This window comes from Zonotrichia albicollis, chromosome 25 (genome assembly GCF_047830755.1).
Source record: "Zonotrichia albicollis isolate bZonAlb1 chromosome 25, bZonAlb1.hap1, whole genome shotgun sequence".
Lineage (NCBI taxonomy): Eukaryota > Metazoa > Chordata > Aves > Passeriformes > Passerellidae > Zonotrichia > Zonotrichia albicollis.
In genome coordinates, this window is record NC_133843.1 from 1,788,799 (window position 1) to 1,810,884 (window position 22,086).

Here is a 22,086-nt window from a genome sequence, read left to right on the forward strand (position 1 = left end):
TTCACCACAATTGCAGGTGCTGGATAATTTAAACTTTTTGCTTTTTGGGAGATCAGGTAAATGCAAATAAACCAATTTATGAATGGTTTTCACCACACTTGCAGGTATGAATGGTCTCCACACCACAATTGCAGATGTTGGGATAATTTAAACTTTTTGCTCTTTGGGAGTTCAGGTAAATGCAAATAAACCAATTTATGAATGGTTTCCACACCACTTGCAGGTATTGGGATAATTTAAACTTTTTGCTCTTTGGGAGATCAGGTAAATGCAAATAAACCAATTTATGAATGGTTTTCACCACACTGGCAGGTGTTGGGATAATTTAAACTTTTTGCTCTTTGGAAGTTCAGGTAAATGCAAATAAACCAATTTATGAATGGTCTCCACACCACACTTGCAGGTGTTGGGATAATTTAAATTTTTTGCTCTTTGGGAGTTCAGGTAAATGAAAATACAACAATTTATGAATGGTTTTCACCACACTGGCAGGTGTTGGATAAATTAACCTTTTTGCTCTTTGGAAGTTCAGGTAAATGCAAATAAAACAATTTATGAATGGTTTTCACACCACACTTGCAGATGTTGGATAATTTAAATTTTTTGCTCTTTGGGAGCTCAGGTAAATGCAAATAAACCAATTTATAAATGGTCTCCACACCACTGGCAGGTGTTGGATAATTTAAGTCAGGCTCTGCTCTGCTCCCAGCAGATTTTAATTCCATTCTCCCTGTCCTGTGCATCCCTGCTCTCTTTTCAGACAGAATTTCCCCTGATTTTCTGTGCTGTCACATTTTGTAGCCCTGAAATTCAGATTTCACCTTCAACAGAATAACTGTGCTGAACTGTGGTGGAATTCAGCAGGAATACTCAGCATGGAAAGGTTTGATATAAAAAGGAAATGTTGCAGCACAAAATTTGGGTTTTTCCAACAGGCACAGCATTGCTGTTCATTCTCATGGATAATTTTTGTTAGTGATTGTGCATTCTCTCCTTTGGGCTAAGGTTATCCCATATTAGTGGTAAAGATTTATTTTTAAAAAATTAAATTAAAATAAACATGTGTTTAGCTAAATCCCTAAAGTTTTCACTGCTTTTGCCACCCAAATTTAAAATTCCTGTCATGGAACCAGAAATGCCTTTTGCCATCCAATGGATGGGTCCCTGCTCCAGACATCTGGGTAAATCCTTCACCCCTCCAAATTTATCATTATTTCTCACTGACCTAAAATCCCTTTTTGCCATGAGCACCAAGCTAGAATTGGCCAAGAGATTCAAGTCTCTATCCTGTATGATTAAAGAAAAATTATTTACTGATCCAAATATTTCCTTTTAACTCCCATGTGAAGCTGAAGCTCACAAGTGATTTGAGCTGGAAGTGTTGGAGCACAGAAATTAATTCTATAGATTATTCTACTAATTATACAGATTAATCTATGAATTCTATAGATTTAAAATTCCCATCCCCTGAAGGTCCAGGGGCTCTGGGTGAAGCTCTGGGCATCCTGGTCTGTGCCAGCTGTTCCTGCCATGAGATGATATTTAAGGTTCCTTCCAACCCAGAACATTCCTGAAAATAAAAAAAACCTAATTTATTAAACCTAACTGGGCAAATGATACTTGCTAAAATGTACATACCCTGTTTAGGGGAAAAAAAATAATATTTAAAGTAATGGTGGCACCCAAAGGTTCTACAACTTCAAATAAATCTGATTATTTCCTCAAACATTGCATTTCTTCTTTGGGAAAAGAGTGCTTCTCACCAGAGCATGAGTCTCTTTTCCATATAATCTTTTTTTTTTATTTTTTAGTAGCTGCATTTTAAACAGAAAACCCTTGTGTTAAAGTTTGTCTAGGACTTGGTATTTCCTTAAGTATTTCCACAGCCAGGAACACAAGGCCTGGGCTTGGCAATGGACACTGGGCAGGGTGGAACACAGCAGAGAAAATTCACAAATCTTTTGTTGGGTTAAGTCTCAATGCTGAACCATTCCATTGGATTCAAGTGGAAACAGAGCAGGGTAAGGTGGGACATTAAGAAAAAATACCATGCTTGTCCTTTGGAATGGAAACTGGGTATTTGGAATAAATCAGATTGTTCAAAAGTCTTCTGTTGGTCCTTAAATTAATAAAGTCTTAGTGCTGAACCATCCTATTGGATTCAAATGCAAACAGAGCAAGGTGAGGTGGAATATTAAGAAAAAATTCCTAATACAATGCTTGTCTTTGGAATGGAAACTGGGTATTTAGAATAAACCAGAGATTGTTCACAAGTATTTTGTTGGTCCCTGACATGATAAAATCTCAATGCTGAACCATCCTATTGGATTCCAATGCAAACAGAGCAGGGTGAGATGGGATATCAGGAAAAAAATCCCATTTACAATGCCTGTCCTTTGGAACTGAAACTGAGCAGTTTAGAACAAATCACAGATTGTGCACAACTTTTGTTGGTCCCTAAATTAATAAAGTCTTAATGCTGAACCATTCTATTGGATTCAAATGCAAACAGAGCAGGGTGAGATGGGATTTTAGGAAAGCTTCCTCCCTGGGAGGGTGGGGAGCCCTGCACAGGGTGCCCAGAGCAGCTGTGGGTGCTCCAGGCCAGGCTGGATGGGGCATGGAACAACCTGGAACAGTGGAAAATGTCCCTGCCCATGCACTGGATCAGCTCTGAGGTCCCTTCCAACCCAAACCAGAGTGGGATTCCAAACCAAGCCATCCAAAAGGATCAGGGAGATGCCAAGCTGGGCTCCAGGACATCTCTGCACCATTTGTGCCTGCAGGAATGAGCTGCAAAAATCCTGCATTGCTTTTCCTAGGGCAGGACAAGCACCCAGCATTGTAATCCATGAGCTGCAAGGAGAAATCCAACTGCTCCAGGAGCTGCTCCAAATATAAATGACCATAAATATAAATAACCACAAATATAAATGACCATAAATATAAATAACCACAAATATAAATCACCACAAATATAAATAACCAGGTGGCAGCCCAGCCCAAAGCTGAGGGGTCTGTCCCACACATCAGTGAAGGCAGAAAATACCTTGAATTTAGCCCTGAGCTCAAAGGCCAGATAAGAATTGATCAGTGCTGAGGAATTGATCAGTGCTGAGGAATTGATCAGTGCTGAGGAATTGATCAGTGCTGAGGAATTGATCAGTGCTGAGGAATTGATCAATGCTGAAGGACTGATCAGTGCTGAGGAATTGATCAGTGCTGAGGAATTGATCAGTGCTGAAGGACTGATCAGTGCTGAGGAATTGATCAGTGCTGAGGAATTGATCAGTGCTGAGGAACTGATCAGTGCTGAGGAATTGATCAGTGCTGAAGGACTGATCAGTGCTGAGGAATTGATCAGTGCTGAAGGAATTGATCAGTGCTGAAGGACTGATCAGTGCTGAGGAATTGATCAGTGCTGAGGAATTGATCAGTGCTGAAGGACTGATCAGTGCTGAGGAATTGATCAGTGCTGAAGGAATTGATCAGTGCTGAAGGACTGATCAGTGCTGAGGAATTGATCAGTGCTGAGGAATTGATCAGTGCTGAAGGACTGATCAGTGCTGAGGAATTGGTCAGTGCTGAAGGACTGATCAGTGCTGAGGAATTGATCAGTGCTGAGGAATTGATCAGTGCTGAGGAATTGATCAGTGCTGAGGAATTGATCAGTGCTGAGGAATTGATCAGTGCTGAAGAACTGATCAGTGCTGAGGAATTGATCAGTGCTGAAAGACTGATCAGTGCTGAGGAATTGATCAGTGCTGAGGAATTGATCAGTGCTGAGGAATTGATCAGTGCTGAAGGACTGATCAGTGCTGAAAGACTGATCAGTGCTGAGGAATTGATCAGTGCTGAGGAATTGATCAGTGCTGAGGAATTGATCAGTGCTGAGGAATTGATCAGTGCTGAGGAATTGATCAGTGCTGAAGGACTGATCAGTGCTGAAGAATTGATCAGTGCTGAGGAATTGGTCAGTGCTGAGGAATTGATCAGTGCTGAGGAATTGATCAGTGCTGAGGAATTGATCAGTGCTGAGGAATTGATCAGTGCTGAAGGACTGATCAGTGCTGAGGAATTTATTTGAGGTGAGAATGGGCAGGTCCAGCTGCCAGAAGGGAAAGAGAGGAGTAATGGCCAAGGGAAGGGACAAAGAGTGGAGAAGGAATGTCACAAATGCACTGGAGGGTGACAAGATGATCAGAAGATGTGGCACCGTGTCTGTGCCATCCAACAGCTGAGCCTGCACCTCACCCAAGTGGAAATTCAAGAGTTTGTTTGGATTGCTGGGATCCAGAGTTTGATACCTGGCAGAGGGTGCCAGGGAGATGCCACTGCTGCATCCAGAGTTTGATCCCTGGCAGAGGGTGCCAGGGAGATGCCACTGCTGCATCCAGAGTTTGGTTTGGATTGCTGGGATCCAGAGATTGGTCACCTGGCAGAGGGTGCCAGGGAGATGTCAGTGCTGCATCCAGAGTGAGTTTGGTCACCTGGCAGTGAGTGCCAGGGAGATGCCACTGCTGCATCCAGAGTTTGGTTTGGATTGCTGAGATCCAGAGTTTGATCAGCTGGCAGTGAGTGCCAGGGAGATGTCAGTGCTGCATCCAGAGTTTGGTTTGGATTGCTGGGATCCAGAGTTTGATACCTGGCAGTGAGTGCCAGGGAGATGCCAGTGCTGCATCCAGAGTTTGATCCCTGGCAGTGAGTGCCAGGGAGATGCCACTGCTGCATCCAGAGTTTGATCAGCTGGCAGTGAGTGCCAGGGAGATGCCACTGCTGCATCCAGAGTTAGTTTGGATTGCTGGGATCCAGAGTTTGATTCCTGGCAGAGGGTGCCAGGGAGATGCCACTGCTGCATTCAAGAGTTTGTTTGGATTGGTGGGATCCAGAGTTTGATCAGCTGGCAGTGAGTGCCAGGGAGATGCCATTGCTGCATTCAAGAGTTTGTTTGGATTGCTGGGATCCAGTTTGATTCCTGGCAGAGGGTGCCAGGGAGATGCCACTGTTGCATCCAGAGTTAGTTTGGATTGCTGGGATCCAGAGTTTGATACCTGGCAGAGGGTGCCAGGGAGATGTCACTGCTGCATCCAGAGTTTGGTTTGGATTGCTGGGATCCAGTTTGATACCTGGCAGAGGGTGCCAGGGAGATGTCAGTGCTGCATTCAAGAGTTTGTTTGGATTGCTGAGATCCAGAGTTTGGTCACCTGGCAGAGAGTGCCAGGGAGATGTCACTGCTGCATCCAGAGTTTGGTTTGGATTGCTGGGATCCAGTTTGATACCTGGCAGAGGGTGCCAGGGAGATGCCACTGCTGCATCCAGAGTTTGTTTGGATTCTGGGATCCAGAGTTTGGTCACCTGGCAGAGGGTGCCAGGGAGATGTCACTGCTGCATCCAGAGTTTGTTTGGATTGCTGAGATCCAGAGTTTGATACCTGGCAGAGGGTGCCAGGGAGATGTCACTGCTGCATCCAGAGTTTGTTTGGATTGCTGGGATCCAGTTTGATCCCTGGCAGAGGGTGCCAGGGAGATGCCACTGCTGCAGCAGGTGAGGGAAGGGCTCCAGGGTCACACAGGGCCAGGATCCAGAGAGGAGCAGCAGATGCAGGACTGGGAGGGTGGAAGAGCTTTGAGGAGAAATCTGAGGGAAAGGATGGATGAAACTGCAGCAGCATTTCTGAACTGCCTCTGGTGCTGCCACCCTTGTGCTGGGAAACTCAGGATTCCCAGTCAAAGCTGAAGGTAGCTCAGACAGAGCAAAGCACAAACCCTAAATCGATTAAAAACCATTTAATTGAGCACATTTGGGAAACCTGAGAGCACAATGAAGAGCCAGCAGGGCCACTTGGCACAGGAGGCTGCAGAGAATGCAGCACGCTGGCTGAGGTGTGCAGGGAACATTCCTGCCTGCCATCAATGCCAGTTTAAGGAATCACACTTGAAATGAAAATGGAAATTGGTTTGGAATAAAGAAAAGAGAAGTATAAGCATCCCTAATGCTGGCACAGTTTTGTGTTCACAGGAGGGAACTTCAAGGCAAGGAGCATCGGCTGTCACCTCACTCCCCTCCCTCAAACTGGGATGAAAGTGCCAAAGAATGAAATCACTGCAGCTCTGAATGGATTTTACAAAAATCATCAGCCTCAGACTGGATCCTCCAGTCAGAAACGCTCAGAGCACATCTGGGACTCACTGTGGATAAGGAATAAACCTTTCAGAGCACCCAGAACAGCCAGGATGGCAGAGTGTTTCATGTTGTTGAAAAGCATTTGCTGTTAGATCTGAGTCTGGAGTTTCTGCCATGTCCCACAGCTCAAACAGTATTTAAATAATAAATATCCAGCTCATATATTTTTAATATTTTGATGTATTTCCTTTTTAATGTGAATGAAGCCAAGATTAAAGGCAGTGTGATCAGAAGGCAGATGAAGAAGTGCTGAAAATTTGTTGCCTTTGAAAGTACCAAGGTTTTGTGAAGCATTTTACAACCCTTCATGGAGAAAAAGGGATTGGGATGCAGCATGTTGATTTGCAGAAATGTGCCTCAGAAGCCTGTTAAATCCAGTTGAAACACTTCTTTCCACCCTCATCCCTCCTCTCTATTTCCAGGAGCACTGAAGAGCTTTGTAAGACATGGTGAGAAAGAAAATGAGACTTGCACTGCTCTGCTTTGGAAGAAGTTCTGCCACTGACACCCAGGCCATGATTTCTTAGTCCTTGCAAGGCTAGGCTTCAAAAAAAAAAGGAAAATACCCAAATTCAACAAAAAAAATTACAAAAAAATCCCTCAACAGATCTAAAAGAAACATTCAAAGTGGCTTCCACAGCCCCCAGGAGAGAGGCTGACAAGTGCTCAGCAGTTCAAATCCATGGAGAAAAAGCAGATGAAAATGTAAGATATAAAGACATGCATGAAGAGCTTACCTGAAGCAGAATTTAGGGGAGTTACTCCTCAAGACTGAGCTACACATAAAATATCAATGGGCATCCAAGTCCAACAGGAGCTCAGAGTTAAAGCCAGATCCCAGCACCAAGATCAGCACAACTTTTTGGGGTTTTTTTTTGACAGAAAAGAATCAATGTCTTCAAGGGAGATGCACAGAGTTCTTCTTCATTTCTGGAATTTTCCTCCTAACTGAAGCAGCTTTAGGGGCTTCTTCAGGACATGTTTTCCACCCTCCCCAGAATTTTATAACCTCATGGAGCTAAGGAGCTAAAACTGGAATCCTGCCTGAAGTCAGGGAGGACAAATTAAGAGAGGAGGTAAAAAATGTCAGGAGCAGAGTAGGAGGCCAAGATTGCAGGCTAAGTGCAGGCTGCCTAGAAATCCTAATTAAAAATACCCCCAATCTGTGAAAATCATCTTTAATGGGAGGGTCACAGACACAGCAGTGCTGAGGAAAGGAGAGAAATCAGCCATGGAGCTCCTCACTTTGCTAAAGAACCCAGGAGCAATTCCTGCAGAATTCTGGCCAAATTTCCACTTGAACAGCTCCTATCCCTGGGCACAACATCAACTGCTGCTGAAGATTTAAACTGAGTTTCAATTTAAACTGTTTAGCAAGTTTCACTCTTGACTAGTTTCTGCCTTCACTTGAAGGCAAAGCTCAGCAGCAATTTTTGCTCTATTTTTGTTTCAGCTTTAAGGTCACCACCACAGAATTAGAATGAAGTCCTCAAACCCCTTCAGAGAGTTGTAAGGGGCAAATAATGATAAGGACAAATAATCCTGAAAGGTGGGTTACATATACAAATACAAGGTGGTGGATGGGAACTACAAATCCTCAAACCAGGAGCAGAATTCTCTATTGTTGTCCTAGAAATAACAGAGAAATGTTTTAAAAACAACATGCAGAGAGTTGTTAAATGGTTTTGGGGCAGTCCTTGATTGGAGCTCAGGGAATTTAAATGCTACACACAAGGTGGTGATGAGAACTATAGACCCTCAAACCAGGAGCAGAATTCTCTATTGTTGTCCTAGAAATAACAGGAATGTTTTAAAAAGCAATATTCAGAACACTGTTAAATGGTTTTGGGGCAGTCCTTGATTTGGGCTCAGGGAATTGAAATTCTACATACAAGGTGGTGGATGAGAACTACAGACCATGGCTGTGCTTTCCTCAAATTAGGAGCAGAATTCTCTATTTTTGTCCTAGAAATAACAGGAATGTTTTAAAAAGCAACATTTACAACACTGTTAAATGGTTTTGGGGCAGTCCTTGATTTGGGGCTCAGGGAATTTAAATTCTACATACAAGGTGGTTGATAAGAACTACAGATCCTCAAACTAAGAGCAGAATTCTATGTTTTTGTCCTAGAAATAACACAGGAATGCTTAAAAAAGCAACATTTCCAACACTGTTAAATGGATTTGGGGCAGTCCTTGATTTGGACTCAGGGAATTTAAATTCTACATACAAGGTGGTGGATGAGAACTATAGACCATGGCTGTGCTTTCCTCAAATTAGGAGCAGAATTCTCTATTTTTGTCCTAGAAATAACACAGGAATGTTTTAAAAGCAACATTCAGAGAGTTGTTAAATGGTTTTGGGGCAGTCCTTGATTTGGGCTCAGGGAATTGAAATTCTACATACAAGGTGGTGGATGAGAACTACAGACCCTGAAACTAAGAGCAGAATTCTATGTTTTTGTCCTAGAAATAACACAGGAATGCTTAAAAAAGCAACATTTACAACACTGTTAAATGGTTTTGGGGCAGTCCTTGATTAGGGCTCAGGGAATTGAAATGCTACATACAAGGTGGTGATGAGAACTACAGACCATGGCTGTGCCTTCCTCAAACCAGGAGCAGAATTCTCTATTGTTGTCCTAGAAATAACAGGAATGTTTTAAAAAGCAACATTCAGAACACTGTTAAATGGTTTTGGGGCAGTCCTCCACTGGGGCTCAGTGAATTTCAATGCTACATTCTAAACACTCAATGGGAGATGCTGACACATTTTAACTCCAAGTTTTAACTGCCACATCTTAAAAGGCTTTGAAGTGCTTCCATTTTAGATCTACTGTAACCACCTACTCAACTGAATCTGTATTCCTGGCTCCATTAATCCCCTACTTCTGTGCTGTGAAATTCAACATATGCCTTCAAGGTATGAGAGCCTGTGCTCTATATTCACTAATTAACTGCAATGAAGGCGCTTTTAATCTGCAGAGTGGGTTTTTAATTGTTCCCCCTCCTCAAAGTGAACAGCTGAGGTTCAGTGATCTCTCTAACCTTGCTCTGGGTGAGGTCCAGCAGCTCATTTTTGGTTGGAGCTTTCTGCAGCTGGGGTTGTTGATTTGGGCACAGGAGGTTCCCTCACAGCCACAGGGGCACTGAGCAAGGAGAGCACTCAGAGCTCAGGTGTGCCCTCACTGGGACATGGAAAAGGCTCAGGTGTGCCCTCACTGGGATATAGGAACAAGCTCAGGTGTGCCCTCACTGGGATACAGGAACAAGCTCAGGTGTGCCCTCACTGGGATATGGGAACAAGCTCAGGTGTGCCCTCACTGGGATTTGGGAAAGGCTCAGGTGTGCCCTCACTGGGATTTGGGAACAAGCTCAGGTGTGCCCTCACTGGGATTTGGGAAAGGCTCAGGTGTGCCCTCACTGGGATTTGGAAAAGGCTCAGGTGTGCCCTCACTGGGATACAGGAACAAGCTCAGGTGTGCCCTCACTGGGATACAGGAACAAGCTCAGGTGTGCCCTCACTGGGATATGGGAAAGGCTCAGGTGTGCCCTCACTGGGATATGGAACAAGCTCAGGTGTGCCCTCACTGGGATATGGGAACAAGCTCAGGTGTGCCCTCACTGGGACATGGAACAAGCTCAGGTGTGCCCTCACTGGGACATGGGAAAGGCTCAGGTGTGCCCTCACTGGGATACAGGAACAAGCTCAGGTGTGCCCTCACTGGGATACAGGAACAAGCTCAGGTGTGCCCTCACTGGGATATGGAACAAGCTCAGGTGTGCCCTCACTGGGATATGGAACAAGCTCAGGTGTGCCCTCACTGGGATTTGGGAACAAGCTCAGGTGTGCCCTCACTGGGATATGGGAAAGGCTCAGGTGTGCCCTCACTGGGATATGGGAAAGGCTCAGGTGTGCCCTCACTGGGATTTGGGAACAAGCTCAGGTGTGCTCTCACTGGGATTTGGGAAAGGCTCAGGTGTGCCCTCACTGGGATACAGGAACAAGCTCAGGTGTGCCCTCACTGGGATACAGGAACAAGCTCAGGTGTGCCCTCACTGGGACATGGAACAAGCTCAGGTGTGCCCTCACTGGGATTTGGGAACAAGCTCAGGTGTGCCCTCACTGGGATTTGGGAAAGGCTCAGGTGTGCCCTCACTGGGATATGGGAAAGGCTCAGGTGTGCCCTCACTGGGATATGGAACAAGCTCAGGTGTGCCCTCACTGGGATATGGAACAAGCTCAGGTGTGCCCTCACTGGGATATGGGAACAAGCTCAGGTGTGCCCTCACTGGGACATGGAACAAGCTCAGGTGTGCCCTCACTGGGATATGGAACAAGCTCAGGTGTGCCCTCACTGGGACATGGGAACAAGCTCAGGTGTGCCCTCACTGGGATATAGGAACAGGCTCAGGTGTGCCCTCACTGGGATTTGGGAACAAGCTCAGGTGTGCCCTCACTGGGATATGGAACAAGCTCAGGTGTGCCCTCACTGGGATATGGAACAGGCTCAGGTGTGCCCTCACTGGGATATGGGAAAGGCTCAGGTGTGCCCTCACTGGGATTTGGGAAAGGCTCAGGTGTGCCCTCACTGGGATACAGGAACAAGCTCAGGTGTGCCCTCACTGGGATATGGAACAAGCTCAGGTGTCCCCTCACTGGGATATGGAACAAGCTCAGGTGTCCCCTCACTGGGATTTGGGAACAAGCTCAGGTGTCCCCTCACTGGGATTTGGGAACAAGCTCAGGTGTGCCCTCACTGGGATTTGGGAACAGGCTCAGGTGTGCCCTCACTGGGATTTAGGAACAAGCTCAGGTGTGCCCTCACTGGGATATGGGAACAAGCTCAGGTGTGCCCTCACTGGGATTTGGGAAAAGCTCAGGTGTGCCCTCACTGGGATTTGGGAACAAGCTCAGGTGTGCCCTCACTGGGATTTGGGAAAAGCTCAGGTGTGCCCTCACTGGGATTTGGGAACAAGCTCAGGTGTGCCCTCACTGGGACATGGGAACAGGCTCAGGTGTGCCCTCACTGGGATTTGGGAAAGGCACAGGTGTGCCCTCACTGGGATATGGAACAAGCTCAGGTGTGCCCTCACTGGGATACAGGAACAAGCTCAGGTGTGCCCTCACTGGGATATGGAACAAGCTCAGGTGTGCCCTCACTGGGATTTGGGAAAGGCACAGGTGTGCCCTCACTGGGATATGGAACAAGCTCAGGTGTGCCCTCACTGGGATATGGAACAAGCTCAGGTGTGCCCTCACTGGGATATGGAACAAGCTCAGGTGTGCCCTCACTGGGACATGGAACAAGCTCAGGTGTGCCCTCACTGGGATATGGAACAAGCTCAGGTGTGCCCTCACTGGGATTTGGGAACAAGCTCAGGTGTGCCCTCACTGGGATTTGGGAAAGGCTCAGGTGTGCCCTCACTGGGATGTGGGAACAAGCTCAGGTGTGCCCTCACTGGGATTTGGGAAAGGCTCAGGTGTGCCCTCACTGGGATTTGGGAAAGGCACAGGTGTGCCCTCACTGGGATTTGGGAACAAGCTCAGGTGTGCCCTCACTGGGATTTGGGAAAGGCTCAGGTGTGCCCTCACTGGGATTTGGGAAAGGCTCAGGTGTGCCCTCACTGGGATTTGGGAACAAGCTCAGGTGTGCCCTCACTGGGATTTGGGAACAAGCTCAGGTGTGCCCTCACTGGGATTTGGGAACAAGCTCAGGTGTGCCCTCACTGGGATTTGGGAACAGGCTCAGGTGTGCCCTCACTGGGATATGGAACAAGCTCAGGTGCCCTCACTGGGATATGGAACAAGCTCAGGTGTGCCCTCACTGGGATATGGAACAAGCTCAGGTGTGCCCTCACTGGGATATGGAACAAGCTCAGGTGTGCCCTCACTGGGATATGGAACAAGCTCAGGTGTGCCCTCACTGGGATTTGGGAACAAGCTCAGGTGTGCCCTCACTGGGATATGGAACAAGCTCAGGTGCCCTCACTGGGATATGGGAACAAGCTCAGGTGTGCCCTCACTGGGATATGGAACAAGCTCAGGTGTGCCCTCACTGGGATATGGAACAAGCTCAGGTGTGCCCTCACTGGGATATGGAACAAGCTCAGGTGTGCCCTCACTGGGATTTGGGAACAAGCAGAGTGTTGGCAGCAGGACTCACAATTTCAGAGTACAGATGATGAAAGCAAGGCTGGGAAACAGAATAATCAGCTCAATCATATGGAACCCCCCCTCCTTTTGTACCCCCATCCCAAGCACACTCCCAGCCCATAGGTAACTCCAGCCCCTGTCTGAAGTTATGCTCACCCAACACAAACATCTACTCCACAACTCGCTGATGAGAGCAGGTGTGGTTTTGGTTAAAATCTTTACCCTCAAAACCCACTTCTGGAAATGGAGCTGCTTTCTGTGCTGCCAGTCTTCATCTGAAAACCTTAAATTATCAGAGAATCAAAAAAGCAAAGTCACAGAGGAATTTGCTGGTGCCCTATTTCCCTTGCAGTGGCTTTTGTTTAAAGCTGCTTTATCCTGAGAAAAGGTTTAATTGTTACACTGCAAATATATCTGGGGAACACAGCAAGGCATGGAGCAGAACCACAGTGGTGACTCCAAATCCTGCTGAGAGGGGGGAACAGGTTGGTTTCCTGCTGTTTTGGTTTTTCTCAAGTGCTGCCATATTCAGCACAGCAGCAGTGAAGAATTCAAAAAGGAAATCTCAAGTCCTTGGTGCTTGTTAAAATTAATTCTCAGTTGGAGGGATTTTCTTTTAAGCAGTTCTTTTAATCAGGATATGGATATGGCATACCTCATTAAGATGGGTTTGCAAGATTTTCCTTTTCTCTATAGGCAGAAGGATAAAAAAAAAATCAAATAAAAAAATATCAAATAAACCAGCACATCACATGTGGTATGTTAAGACTACATCCTACATTTTGAACTTAAAAAAAAAAGTAATGTTGTTGAAAAAACATCTAGAATGAGTTCCCCAAGTTTTGTTTGTGGGTTTTCTTATTAAAAAAAATCAACTTTAAAGCCAGGTATTTTAAAGTAATGCAGCTGGGACATTTTTAGCAGTGTGCCTAACCCTGATCACCTTTGCTCTCCAGGATTAAATGTCACTGGGCCCTCCTCTGGCCATTCTTTACAACCAACTACAGAGTTCTGTTCCCTCGGTGCACAGAGCAAATCACATATCACAAAATCCTCAGTGAGAAGGGTGAGCTCTTTAATGAAAGGCATCCTCTCTCCCAGAGAAAGTATTCTGTAAGCCTTACCTGGCACTGTGTCTGAGCTAAATACAACATTAAAGTCGAGGTGGTCGCTCTTCCCACATCCAACCTCAGGACAGTCTTTGCACTGAGCAGGATCCACAGTGCAGGGGAGGCAATGCACAATCTGAGGGTACTGATGGGTTCACTCACAGCTAAACACGGTAACACGCTACAAAAGAGCATTTGGGATGTGTGTAACAATTTACAAGGGAGCATTAGAAGCCCACTGTTAAAAAATAAAACCTCCTATAAACTTAAAATCATTTAAAGTTCTGCAGCCAAGCAACTCTACGAGATTCTTAATGGCAAAGAATGAATTACACCTTTCAAGGATGAAGCACAGTGGATTTTTTAAAGAGGCCATGCCACAGGGATACAGTTCTTTGTCTTTCCTAAGCAGATCATTGTACATCTGATCATAAGTGGTTTTGAAGTCATAAACATTGGGCTTGTCCGGGGCTGGTCCTGGCAGTTTCACGTGAGTCCCTGTGCCAAAGGATCGCACGCTGAACCCTCGTTTGCTGAAAGACACAAGGAGGGGGAGCAGACAATTAGACTCAATGAACTTTTGTTTTAAAGTGCTGAAGAACATGAAAATGAATTTTAAAAACACCTTTTAAAAGCACCTCTTAGCCAGCAGCATTTGAGCAGCCAAATGCCTGAAGTTCCCACTGTGTATTTTTATTTTCCTTGCAGTCAAAAACACCTTTTAAAAGCACCTCTTAGCCAGCAGCATTTGAGCAGCCAAATGCCCAAAGTTCCCACTGTGTATTTTTATTTTCCTTGCAGTCACACTCTAAACTCACACACATTTCAAGGGAAGCACCTCTAGCTGACAGGAATTGTCTTACAATTATGGCACAGAGCTATTTGGAAATGTCATTTCTGCTTTCCTGATGTGTTTTCCTTTTGTGTTTTCCTTTTACATCCTGGATTTGCACCAAAGCCCTTCTGCATTCATGCCAACACAAAGATGGTTTTCTCTTGACACAAATAAATAACTGCACTGCTGATCAATACTCAAGTGTCCTGCTGAGACTCCTGGTTTAACTGAATTATTCTTCTCATTTTGTTGCTAAAATGTAATTTAATTAGCCCTGGACAAACATTGAAATCCATGCAGTGCAATCACCTTTCCATGAGTGGGGCAGATGTTGTAATCTCTGAAACTCTGGGTAAAGCAGGAATTACTTCATTCCATTCTTACAAACAACTACTTGGTTATTATTTAAATAACAATTATTTACAATAAACAACTACTTGGTTATTAATTAAAAAGAGGCAGGAACCTGCTTGTCTTTAGGAGCAATGCCAAAATGTTCTTGCTGATTAACTGAAATACTCAAACCTCAATACCTCCTTCAGTAATATTAAAAAATATGGCAGTCTATTAAATAATGGGACAAAAAAGAGATTTTCTGGTGGTCTAATGGACAATGTGACATGGTAAAATAGTGTTGTTATTTAAAGTATTTAAAAAATAGTATTATAAAAAGTATATTAAAAAGTATTTAAAAATAGAGCATTTAAAAAATACAGCAATCTGTGGGGTAATGGGACAAAAAAGAGATTTTCTGGTGGTCTAATGGACAAAGTGACATGGTAAAATAGTGTTGCTATTTAAAGTATTTAAAAATAGTATTATATAAAGTGTATAAAAAATAAAAAGTATTTTAAAATAGAGCATTTAAAAAATACAGCAATCTGTGGGGTAATGGGACAAAAAAGAGATTTTCTGGTGGTCTAATGGACAAAGTGACAAGGTAAATTAGTGTTGTTATTTAATGTATTTAAAAAAGAGTATTATATAAAGTATATAAAAAATATAAAGTATTTTAAAATAGAGCATTTAAAAAATACAGCAACCTGTGGGGTAATGGGACAAAAAAGAGATTTTCTGGAGGTCTAATGGACAAAGTGACATGGTAAAATAGTGCTGTTATTTACAGTATTTTAAAAAATAGTATATAAAAAATATAAAGTATTTAAAAATAGAGCATTTAAAAAATACAGCAATCTGTGGGGTAATGGGACAAAAAAGAGATTTTCTGGAGGTTTAATGGACAAAGTGACATGGTAAATTAGTGCTGTTATTTAAAAATAGTATTATAAAAAGTATATAAAAAAGTATTTAAAAATAGAGTATTTAAAAAATACAGCAATCTGTGGGGTAATGGGACAAAAAAGAGATTTTCTGGAGGTCTAATGGACAAAGTGACAAGGTAAATTAGTGCTGCTCTCACCATCTGGGTCTGTAATGACAACATAACCTGAAACAGCCAGACCAGGAGTTCATCTGTTTTTTAAGGACTCCCTTTCAGCCTGAATGATTTTAGCAGAGGGTGAATGGAGTGAGCAATGTTAGGACAAAAATCAGGTGAAAACCCCAGAACAACCCCAGAGCTGCAGGGCTTTCCTGAGGGGAGGGAGCAGAACAGGAGCCAGAGCTGCCCCAGACTCTGCACATCCAGGGAAATTCAAAAAACCAACCCCAAATTGTCTGTGTATAAAAAATAAAAAGTATTTTAAAATAGAGCATTTAAAAAATACAGCAATCTGTGGGATAATGGGACAAAAAAGAGATTTTTTTGGAGGTCTAGAGGACAAAGTGACAAGGTAAATTAGTGCTGTTATTTAAAATATTTTAAAAAGAGTATTATATAAAGTGTATAAAAAATAAAAAGTATTTTAAAATAGAGCATTTAAAAAATACAGCAATCTGTGGGATAATGGGACAAATACACCCAAAGGTGTCCCCAGAGTGTCCCCAAACCCTCTGGGCACAGGCTGGGATTTCCTGCTCACCCTCAAGCACAGCTCTGAAACCACCAATTTCTCTCCTCCAGCCCCTGCTCTCCCTTTTCTGCTCCCCACACTTTCATTTACAGGGGTTTATTTCTGCAAACACACAAGATACACGAGGGGTTTCGCTTCTTTCTGCAGGACTGGTGACTGAGAAGGGCTACAAATGGAAAAAAGTGCAATTTTCTGTCCCTCCCAGCCCTCTGGTGCAGTTATGAGTCACTGTACGTTTATTTTGAAGATTCAAGTTTTGATTCTGCTGGATGTGAAGAGAGATATAATATGTACAGAAGAAATTGCAGTGCTAAAAAATTCATGTTTCAATTTGAACTTTTCTGATATGGCTTCATTTTCTTTCTCTTTGGAACAGATCTGCTTGGATCACACACATTAAAACCTTGGATCACACACATTAAAACCTTCACCTCTAATTGCTGTAAAGTCCCTGAAGTTTGCATGATCTCACATAAAACAAATCTGAAATTTCTGACATTCAACACATAAAAAATTTGTGCCTGCAAGGCCCATGACCCATTTAAAATGATTTCCTGAATAGCTGGAATGAGTTCCTCACATGGAATTTCATGTTTTGTACCTTGCTGAGTGGTAGTGTCAGTTTTTACACTATTTATGCCCCAGGTACAATAAAATATTCTAAAAACATTTCTTGCAACAACTGGGGTACGGGAAAGGGAAAATACCTGCAGAGAGCCATTAGTCTGGAGCTTTTATTAAATATTATTCAGCTTTTATTAAATATTATTCAGCTTTTATTAAATATTATTCAGCTTTTAATAAATAGCTGGACACATCCAGTGTAGTGAATCAGCAGGTGTTTGTGGAAATGAAAAATGTAAAAATGAACAATTCCTACAAGACAATGGGTTTTGTTTTGACCTGGTAAAATTACCCAGAAGATGGGGAAAAAATGAGCTTGGGCAAAAAAAAATAAAGTTTATTAAGACAGACTGACAGACTGTCTCCTGAAAATGTGGAGCTGAAACTTTACAGGTTAATAATGACCTTATTTCAGGGAGTTGTTTCTGTTAATGCCATTAAGGCTGATGTGGATAAACTCCAATTTAAGACAGAGTCAGTGCCCAGATCTCAGCCCTCAGCCCATCACAAAGAGCCACCCAAGAGCCCCCGAGCATTTCCCCAAAGATCTCAGAGCTCACTGAGAATAATTCAGAAATCAAAAACCAGCCTGGACTGCACTGACTGGGATCACTGGAAATTATTATAATAATTTGTGCAGCTTCAGACATGAACTTCTGTCCACACTTTTATTTCACTGTTGTTTGTGGATCTCACACATTCTTATTAAATAGAATTTAATTAAATCTTCTTTTCAGTTTATTGTATGTTCCTTTCCAATGGCTGTAGGAAATATTTTTAAATATTAAAGCAGAGGTAATAAATCCTGCAGTGCCACTGCACTCAGAGTGGGGAAGGAATTCAGGGCACAAATTATTAATTTTAATTTTAAAATTAAAATTTTTAATTTTACCACATCCCTTTCCACAAGAGGTAGCAGGAAAATAACCAGCAACCCTTGCAGGTTACTTAAAAAATATCTTATGCCACAAAATCAATATAAAAAAACACCCCCAAACCAAGCAGGACTAAAGCACTGCTCACTCACTTTGAATACTAACAACTTGTAATTTGCATTATCACTACAAAGCTGGCAAATGAAAGTGTGCTTTAATATAAAAATGTGAAAATATTTCCTTTTTGGGGTGGGGTTATTGATTTAGGATGTCTTAAATTAGGCAATACAGATGTCAATACCTGCCTGCATTTTGGGGCTGACAATACCTCCTTCAGTAATATTAAAAAATATGGCAGTCTATTAAATAATGAGAGAAATAACAACTCCTGGAAGCAGCACAGGTGCAATTTAAGTTCTCTTACACCTCAATATCAAACTACAAATTGTAACATCAATATGAGAATTAAGTTTTTACTACAGAGGTTGCAATATTTTAATTTCCCTGCTGCCACTAAGATTTCATGTTCATACTCTTAATGTCCTAAAAGTTAGTTTTCTACAACAAGGGATATGTGGTAGAAATTTATCAGCATTTCAGAACTTTTTATGGCCAGTGACACAGAGAACCTGAACTCAGTAACTCTCTTCCAAAGCCATCAGGGTATAACCAAGCAAACAGAAATGTGGAAATTGCTGAATTAAAAAGCTTGGCTCTAAGATATTTACCCTTCTGCCTTCCTCCTCTGAGGGAGAGCCAAGGCCTGAGTCTGCATGCTCCATGAGAAAACATAAAATAAAAGATAAACTCATGCTGGTTTTGGCTGGGGTAGGGTTAACTCTGTCCCAATTTTGTAATTCCTCAGTTTCTTCTGCTGGAAAATTGGAACAAAGTGTTTAAAACCTGGTTAATTACAAAATATTCAAGTAGAAGATGGATGCTGGACCCCAGACTTTGTTTTCCAGCAGCACACAGAATTTGTGTCTAAGAGTCTTGCTATCCACTAACAAAATACCTTGAAATTTTGTAATTTTGTACTTCTTCTGCTAGAAAATTGGAACAAAGTGTTTAACATCTGGTTAATTACAAAATATTCAAACAGAGGCTGAATGCTGGACCTCAGACTTTGTTTTCCAGCAGCACACAGAATCTGTGTTGTTTAAAGTCTTGCTATCCACTAACAAAATACCTTTAAATTTTGTAATTTTGTAATTCCTCCGTTTCTTCTGCTGGAAAATTGGAACAAAGTGCTTAAAACCTGGTTAATTACAAAATATTCAAGCACAGGCTGGATGCCGGACCCCAGACTTTGTTTTCCAGCAGCACACAGAATTTGTGTCTTTTAGAGTCTTGCTATCCACTAACAAAATAGCTTAAAATTTTGTAATTTTGTAATTCTTCTGCTGCAAAATTGGAACAAAGTGTTTAAAACTTGGTTAATTACAAAATATTCAAGCAGAGGCTGAATGCAGGACCCCAGACTTTGTTTTCCAGCAGCACACAGAATTTGTGTCTTTTAGAGTCTTGCTATCCACTAACAAAATACCTTAAAATTTTGTAATTTTGTAATTCCTCAGCTTCTTCTGCTGGAAAATTGGAACAAAGTGTTTAAAACCTGGTTAATTACAAAATATTCAAGCACAGGCTGGATGCTGGACCCCAGATTTTGTTTTCCAGCAGCACAGAATTTGTGTCTTTTAGAGTCTTGCTTATCCACTAACAAAGTACCTTAAAATTTTGTAATTTTGTAATTCCTCAGCTTCTTCTGCTAGAAAATTGGAACAAAGTGTTTAAAATCTGGTTAATTACAAAATATTCAAGCAGAGGCTGAATGCTGGACCCCAGACTTTGTTTTCCAGCAGCACACAGAATTTGCGTTGTTTAAAGTCTCGTCATCCACTAACAAAATACCTTAAAATTTCGTAATTTCTCAGCTCCTTCCTCTTTTAATCATGTGTTTTTTTCCAACTGCATTGCAACACACGGCCCTAAGGGGTGAGGCAGCCTGGCTTGGAGCCAACACAACATTTCCCTCAAGTTTACTGCAAACTGGCTGTTATTTCCTTTGCTTTGCCATTTATGCTACTGCTGCTGTAACTACAAAAGGTGTTAATAAAATGAAACGTTTTCTAAGTAAGGTTTTGTTGTTTTAAATTCCAATCTCGAGGGAGAACAGACTTTTAAAAACCACTCTGCCACGTTTGGCAAACACCAGTCACACAGGAAGTGATTTATTTCTGCAAAACCACGGGGGAAGGAAAGGGCCAGACATCAGAAGTAAATTTAACTTGGTCCTAAACACTCAGCTTTCAATTCCAACTCTGTCCCAGCATTATTAGAGGAAAAACAATGTCCTGTTTTCACAGGAAACATCCGATGCCAAGAGTGAGCGTGAAGTGCATGAAATGCTGTCACAGTAAAATGGCTGCCACATCAAATGCTTCTATTATTTATTCCTTTCAAAGCTTTTATTTTTATTTACATGTAGCACACAGCTTACACACAGTTGTTTCGCTTACTGTGCCATCAACGTGTGTTTCTAATGTGAATGTTTTTTTTTTGCATAACTTTAATAATGAAATAAACACCCTTATCGTGTTCCTGCAGTGCAAAGGGGAGATTTAGGGACACGATTTCAGGCAGATCAGGTCTCTCCTGTCCATGTGTCTGTCCCAAGCCTCCCATCTCACCTCTGCAGCCAAGCTGAGAGCACTGGGAGTGCTAAACAGATTAACACTCATAATCTCAAAGACATTTAGCACTCTGAACCGAATGTTCTGGTTCTCCTGTGGGAGGAAAGGGTTCCCTTTCAGGGCACAGCGTGACTCAGTTTTGACAGAGTGTTAAAGGGTGGGAATGGACCTTAAACCCCAACCCATGGGCAGGGACACCTTCCACCACCCCAGGATGCTCCAAGCTCCATCTAAGCTTGCCTTGGACACTTGCAGGGATGAGACAGCCACAATCTCCTTGTGCCAGCGTCTCATCACCCTTTTTACCACACTAAAAAAAATATATTTTTCCTAATATCTAACCTAAATTTCCCCTCTTTCACTCTGTACCCATTACGCCTTGTCCTATCACTCCAGCTCTTGATGAAGAGTCCCTATCCGGCTTCCCTGTGGGCCCCTTCCAGATGGACTCAAGAATTAAAAAAAAAAAAATTTAAAAAAAAAAGAAGGGGGAAAAAAAAACCCCAGTAAAAAGGGGAAAATTTAAGTTTCCACACGGCGAGACACAGGCCCGGCTCCACCCAAGTGCCCGGCCCGTGTTTCCAGCACTGAGGCCACAGCTCCGTCAGGGCGGGCCGGGACCCCACCGCGGCCTGGAGCGGGGCACGGAGGAGACGACAGAAAAACGGGGTAAGAAGAGGATAAAAGGGGGGTGAAAAGGGCATATAAACAGGGTGGCAGCGAGGTGAAAAGCGGGTACAAGCGGGATGAAGGCAGGGTGAAGGCAAAGTGCTGCCCCGCAACCACGGGCCTGCCGGGCCGGGCCCCACAGCACGGCCCCATCCCTCCGCGCCTCCCTGACAGCGGAGCGCCAGCCGCACGGAGGGTGAAGCGGGCAGCAGCGGTTACCTGAGGATGTTGTGCGCCTCCATGCTGCGGTTCTGGTTGCTGGAGCACACCACGGCCACGCGGAGCGGCGCGGACGGCATGGCGGGCACGGCGCTGGGGCTGCCCGCGCCTCCCTCCCTCCCGGCCGCCGCTCCACAAAATGGCGGCGGCAGCGCGGCGGGCGGGGACGGGACGTGTCAGCAGGGCCCCGGCGCGGCCAACCGCGGCACGGCGCGGGGGAGGCGGAGCGGCTGCGGCCGCCGGCGGGGGAGTGCCGGGAGAAGGGAGCGGAGGGTGCTGGGCGAGAGCGGGCGCAGTGCGAGTTGTGGGAAGCGTTGGGCGCAGCGTGGAGGGAGAGCGTTGTGCCGCCTCAACCCCGAGGGCGATAAATAATATATTAAAAAATGATATTTTTATAGATGTGATATCGATATATAGATAATGATGTATTTATAAGGTGTTGGTGCTCAGAGGAGGAGGAGGAGCGTGAGGGCTTGTTCAGCCTGGAGGCGGCTGGCCTCATTGCAATGTAGAACTTCGTGAGGGGAAGAGGAGGGACAGACACTGATCTCTGTGGGGACCAGCGACAGCACCCCAGGAATGGCTGGAGCTGTGTAGATGCGTTATCGATGTACAGATATAGATAATGATGTATTTATTAGGTGTTGGTGCTCAGAGGAGGAGGAGCGTGAGGGCTTGTTCAGCCTCATTGCAATGTACAACTTCGTGAGGGGAAGAGCAGGGACAGACACTGAGCTCTGTGGGGAGCA

General features: G+C 43.8%; 2 protein-coding genes across 2 annotated transcripts in view; both read right to left on the minus strand.

Moving 5' to 3' along the window:
- Positions 1 to 21,505, minus strand: part of LOC102074568 (RNA polymerase II subunit A C-terminal domain phosphatase SSU72) — a 35,427-nt gene extending 13,922 nt beyond the window's left edge. Inside the window, exons 1-2 of the mRNA XM_074558327.1 lie at positions 21,338 to 21,505; positions 13,839 to 13,982 (exon numbers count right to left, since the gene is read on the minus strand). Of these exons, the coding sequence (XP_074414428.1) occupies positions 13,839 to 13,982; positions 21,338 to 21,417 (224 nt within the window). The 5' untranslated portion in view covers positions 21,418 to 21,505. The remainder of the gene's footprint in view (positions 1 to 13,838; positions 13,983 to 21,337) is intronic.
- Positions 1 to 21,533, minus strand: part of AURKAIP1 (aurora kinase A interacting protein 1) — a 180,256-nt gene extending 158,723 nt beyond the window's left edge. The window contains exon 1 of the mRNA XM_074558325.1: positions 21,521 to 21,533. The gene's annotated coding sequence lies outside the window, so the exon portion shown is untranslated. The remainder of the gene's footprint in view (positions 1 to 21,520) is intronic.
- Positions 21,534 to 22,086: the final 553 nt, after the last annotated feature.